The 6,000-nt window shown below is 34.7% G+C and overlaps 1 protein-coding gene across 1 annotated transcript in view; it reads right to left on the minus strand.

Annotated features, from left to right (window-relative positions):
- SCLT1 (sodium channel and clathrin linker 1) overlaps positions 1-6,000 on the minus strand; it is a 162,204-nt gene that overhangs the window by 59,832 nt on the left and 96,372 nt on the right. Inside the window, exon 13 of the mRNA XM_023516581.1 lies at positions 1,700-1,771. Coding sequence (XP_023372349.1) covers positions 1,700-1,771 — 72 coding nt within the window. The remainder of the gene's footprint in view (positions 1-1,699; positions 1,772-6,000) is intronic.

Here is a 6,000-nt window from a genome sequence, read left to right on the forward strand (position 1 = left end):
ATAACAGCATTGCGAGATAGTATAGTAATAGACTATAGCATATTACTATGGTGTAGTAATTGTATAGATAGTAAAATTGCTACTTAAAAATAGAAAATAGTACCAGGCATGAGATTATTATGCTTGAAACTCTAGCCCAGATTTTCTGAGAAAATCTGCTTTTTAAAGTAGCTAAATGATTTCTTTGAATATATCAAATACTTTTCAATTAGACAGTAGTACAGTTTTTTCCTACAGTCTCAATATGACATGAGATATTATATACGTTTAGAAAAATCACTTAGTTATCAAGTAGAATTATTTTAACATAGAGCATAAGAAGGTTGTTTGGGATAATAAACTGAAATTGTCTTTTTTTTTTTTTTTTTAACTCTGAAGTGAGTTTAATATAATTCTGGTTGTTATATACCTAACAATTATTTGAAAAAAATCCCTGTAGGTGATAGTCAGTCTTTGTTCCTTTGAGAAAAAACAAACAAACAAAAACCAAATGTCTTGCCCTGGCAGAGTTTACAATCTGTTAAATGATCTTGGACTGGGGTAGGAACCTATTACCCTTCTTCCACAAAGATGTGAATCTTTTGAAAGCTAATCAGCCCATGAAAGCAAAATAATGGGATGATAGAAAAGAGAGCAAAATTGTATAACAACAAAGAATTACACATGACTAATTTGGCCATTAGTCATTGCATCTCATTAATTTTACTAAATGTTCCCACATCATTAAGAAAAAGTGACACTGATGTTGGATATCAATGCGGGGGGGAGGTCAGGGACGATTTGTTTTTGCATGTCCCTGACCACCCTCTCCCAATTGATTGCAACTGTTATTAAATAAACAAATAAAAAATTATACTGTTATTTGTCCTATTACATTTAGGACTTATCATAAAGGTCCCATCATGCACACTACACAGTTTGTAGAATGTGAAAAAGATGTGATCTCTCTTTCATAGTGTTAGAATATCACTAAGTTAATAAATATTTATTTATACTGTGAAAAATACTATACTAGGCAATGTGGAAACTAGACAAAGGCATAAGAATCTTCTACTTTGAGATGTTTACAATCTAATTTGAGAAATAAGATTTTTATGGAATGTGTGTATATGTTCAAAATACACTAATGTATAACACTTATTACAAGACATAATTTATTGCTAAGTTTTGTGAGATTAAACGTAATACAGGTAATCAGAAGAGATGAGATTTTGTTAAGTTGTAAATATTTTCTCAATTCCTAAAAAATTGTGTACTTCTATTTTCCTACAAGCCAGGATTACATTAAATCTTCAAGTTAAATTAGTATTTCTAACCCCATCTCCAGCCACACAAGCACTCTTTTCCTCTTCCCTCTTTGCTTATTCATCCCTTAGTACTTTTCTTTTGGGAAGCTTTCCTGCGTTTCTTCCTTCCCATGGTCATACATACTTTCTCTTTCTCCCTGGTCTCCAAGATGAACCCAGCCTATGGGAGGAGATGCAGTGGGACGCTTCAACTGTACCCTGTGTCAAAGACAGTCCTTACAGTAAAATGCGATAGACCATAAGCAGCACCACAGAAGAAAACAAGTCCATCTGTATTTTCACTTTTCCCTAGCACTGAGCCTGGGTCCTGATTTAGTATCTTTTGAATAAAATACACCTTAACTTTTAAAATAACAGTGTGAAGAAAATGTCAATACAGTTTTCCAACATACCATTTGAAGGGCTGACAGTTCTTCTGATAATCGAGAAATCTGTACATTATATTGCTTTTTTGTGTTTGTAATCTGTAAATTAAGACATTTAGAGATTATTTCAGTCTAGAATAAAAATAATCAACATCTGATAAAAATATTTAGAATAATAGTGATAAAAAAACTAACTTCCAGAGCACCAAAGATAAATAAACATACAATATATTAAAAGGCCAAGAGTTAGTCATGAGAGTGGAAGGAGAACACAGAGGATAATCTACCTAAAGGAACACTGCCCTTTTGATCTTGGAATCCTTTTATGCTGTAAAAATGGATCTTATCTACAATGAATTCTTTCATATCAATTATAAAATATCAATTTTATCATATTAGAAAATGAGAAAATTTAAAAACATTTACCTACTCATCTCTCTTAAAACAACTAAAATCATTACCTGTTAAGTAATATATTTTAAGAGAAATAAGTATATTCTACAAAAGTAAAAGGTTTTGAGAATAGAAAAACCCAATGATGGCACTAGACATTACTTTATAATTTTGCAAATTTCCTTAATGTCTGGCTGAATAGAAGATAGCTAGACTCCTGTATCTGCTTCTGTTTCAACTGTTGTCACACTTCATGCAGCCCATGCAAAACAACACTGCACATTTGGGAGAACGTGTGAGGGAAAGGCAAACAAAGTCTTATAATTAGAAAAGTATGTGACATCCTGTGGACTCCCTGAACAACATTTTGAGAGCTGCTGCCATAAAGCGAGTCAAGAGAAAACCAGAATCACATGCTGAAAATGTAATCATTTATAACTTCTAAAGTACTTTTGTCTTATAATTAGAAGAATATTTTTATAATGCATATAACATCCCAGTACTAAGTAAATTAGTTTCAAAAACCCTTTATTTGAATTAATATTTAAATATCTTCAGAAAGAGTACAATTTATATATTTTGAAGAATTAGTCACATCTCATCAGGATGGCTCCAATGACAATCATTTTTTCTAGTAACCATTTATTTTATTTTTTTGAGACAGTCTTACTATGTCACCCTTGGTAGAGTGCTGTGGCGTCACCGTTTACAGCAACCTCAAACTCTTGGACTTAAGTGATTCTCTTGCCTCAGCCTCCTAAGGAGCTAAGACTATAGGCGCTCACCACAATGCAGGGCTGTTTTTTTGTTGCAGTTGTTATTGTTATTTAGCAGGCCTGGGCCGGGTTTGAACTGCCAGCCCCAGTGTATATGGCTGGTGCCCTAACCACTGAGTATGGGCACCAAGTCACCATTTATGTTTTTAACAAGGATCGGGAAGAACACCGATGCAATGATACATCATCAGCAAACTTCTGTGATCCAAAGGTCTTTGGGAATTTTCTAGTATCTCATAAAATGGACTATTTCTAAAACATAATGTAAATCTTCTTTAGAATATTTATAACATTGCTGTGTACTTTATTTGGTTAGTTAATATGAATTATCTTTTTTCTTTTGTTTGAGACAGAGTCTTACTTTGTCACCCTTGGTAGATAGAGTGCTTTGGTGTCATAGCTCACAGCAACCTCAAACGCTTGGACTCAAGTGATCCTCTTGCCTCAGCCTCCCAAGTACCTGGGACTACAGATACCTACCACAACGCTTGGCTATTTTTTAGAGATGGGGTCCCACTCTTGCTCATCCTGTTCTAGAACTCCTGAGCTCAAGCAATTTCACTGGCCATGATGTCCCAGAGTGTTAGGATTACAGGCTTGAGCTACCAAGCCTGGCTGAGCTATCTTTCTGAAGAACTGCTAAACATATGTGCAGGTCCATTTTAGCACTATTTTAGGTTATAATTTGATGCACACTTTTCCTATGTAAAATTATAGTAAGGCCCAATCTATTCAATTTATGGGTCGGTAATATTCACAGCTAGCATTTACTGAGCATTAATGCGTGTTAGGTATGGTTCAGAGTGCTTCACATGCATTATCTCATTAATTCTCACAATAATCCAATGATATAGTTATATCCTCATTACAGATGAGGAAGACTGAGGCACAGAAATTAAGTCAGAGATCTTCCTATAAAATAAAAATTTTCATTCTTATGAGCTAGTCACATCTATTTCTCACATAGTTTCGATAATATTCTTTTCAGTAATTAGGGATGATGCTGCTAACCTAAGGGTTTACGACAATAAATGCAATTGTAGGGTATATATTCTGAAATACAGTCACAGTCATGTTGGCAAATTCAGATGAACTAAACTATTCATGCTTTTTAGAAAGACTGTATAGAACTTTTGATACTGATGGTCTATCATCAGCAAACTTCTATGCTCCCAAGGTCACAAGAAATTTTCTAGATAGAGTTGGTATCTCATGAAACAAAATGGAAATCTTTGTTACGTAAGCAAATACACGTTTGTGAGGTGGTTTCACTGTGTTTGGCTCCAAAGCCCAGCTAGGGACTCATGTCCTTCTCTCATCATAACTTCATTTTCTTCATATACACATTTTCTTTTGTAATTTAATAAATAGTAAGGATTATAAATCAAATAGCAAGGAAAATTAACCAAAAATAGGAATAGAAAAACCTAATGATGGCACTAGTCATAATTTAAAATCAGAAGTAAACCCCTCCACATTTTATTTATTTGAGAGATATCTGAGAAAGAATTTCTATATTTTAAAGAAATAAGCTATTATCATATTTTTGTTCAATTTAGCCAAACAGAAATTTATGACAATCTATTCATCACATTTACTTTAGTCAATGAAAATAGCTAGATGTAGAGTTATTCTCAATTGAACAAGTTAATTCTACATAGTTGAAGGACAGGCCATGGATAATGTGGGATTAAATGAAAATTCAAAGGACAATGCTAAAATAGTGGTTATCTCTGGGTATTGGATTTGTGATTTTAATTTTCTTTCACACACATGTTTTCCTTTTTTTTTTTTCCACAATGAGTATGTATTACTTTTAATAATAATGAAAATGTTTGTTTAACAAAATGAACTTGGCAACTGTATGGAACTCAGAGAAGGCAAAGACCCAGAAAAATGCTTGGCACGTAGAAAGTGCTCAACAAATACTTCTTGGGTGAATAGCTGCAATAGCAAGGAAAGACTAGGTACAAGGAAATCAATAGAAACACATCAGGGAGAAAGGATTTGGAAGACAAGAGCAAGTTCAGCTTCACAAACATTGAGCTTCAGACATCTGATAGGACTATGTCTTCAGATAGGGAGATAATGAGATTTGGGGAAGTATCTTGAATATTCAGTAGAGATGTTTAGAATGAATATAGAGATCAAAACAATAGAAAAAAATTACACTGAGATTATTTATTTATTTATTTATTTTTGAGACAGAGTTTCACTATGTCACCCTTGATAGAGTGCTGTGGTGTCAGAGCTCATAGTAACCTCAAACTCTTGGGCTTAAGCGATTCTCTTAACTCAGCCTCCTAAGTAGTTGCTTGGGGGAAGGCAAACACATGAAATTTATTTATTTTTACACATGAAATTTATTTATTTTTTTAACTAATAAATTATTGTTTCTTTCTTTTTTCCTTCCTTCCCCTCCTTCCTTCCCTGCCCTCTTCTCCCCTTTCTGTCTAGCATGCTGATGGAGCTTTTAATAACCAATTTAAAACTAGAGTCCAACAAAGGGACAAATAATACTGTCCACAAAAAATATATAAATAAAAGAAAATATTTTATCCAGCAGAAGACTATATAGTATATCCCACTATCCAATAGGAGCTCATTAATTTAATTTAATTTAATTTAATTTTGAAGACAGAGTCTTAAATTGTTGCCCTGGGTAAAGTGCCATGGTGTCATAGTTCACAGCAATCTCAAACTCTTGGGCTCAAGCGATACTCTTGCCTCAGTCTCCTGAGTAGCTGGGACTACAGGTGTCCCCCCATAATGCTGGGCTAGTTTTAGAGGCAGGGTTTTACTCTTGCTCAGGCTGGTCTTAAACTCTTGAACTCAGGCAATCCACCCACCTAGGCCTCCCAAAGTGCTAAGATTATAGGCGTGAGTCACCACGCTAGCCCTTGGAGGTCATTTTAAAGGAAAGAAACCTTTAGTCAGTTCCTTTAGTTTCTTTTTGAGACAGTCTCACTTTGTTGCCCTCACTGAAGTGCCATGGTGTCACAGCTCACAGCAACCTCAAACTCCTGGGCCCAAGCAGTTCTCCTGCCTCAGCCTCCCAAACAATTGGAACCAAAGGTGCCTGCCACAATGCCTGGCTATTTTTTGGTTGCAGTTGTCACTGTTGTCTAGCTGGCCGGGGCTGGTTTTTGAACCCATCAG

The sequence above is a fragment of the Otolemur garnettii genome, unplaced genomic scaffold (assembly GCF_000181295.1).
Source record: "Otolemur garnettii isolate 467f Iridium unplaced genomic scaffold, OtoGar3 scaffold00093, whole genome shotgun sequence".
Classification (NCBI taxonomy): domain Eukaryota; kingdom Metazoa; phylum Chordata; class Mammalia; order Primates; family Galagidae; genus Otolemur; species Otolemur garnettii.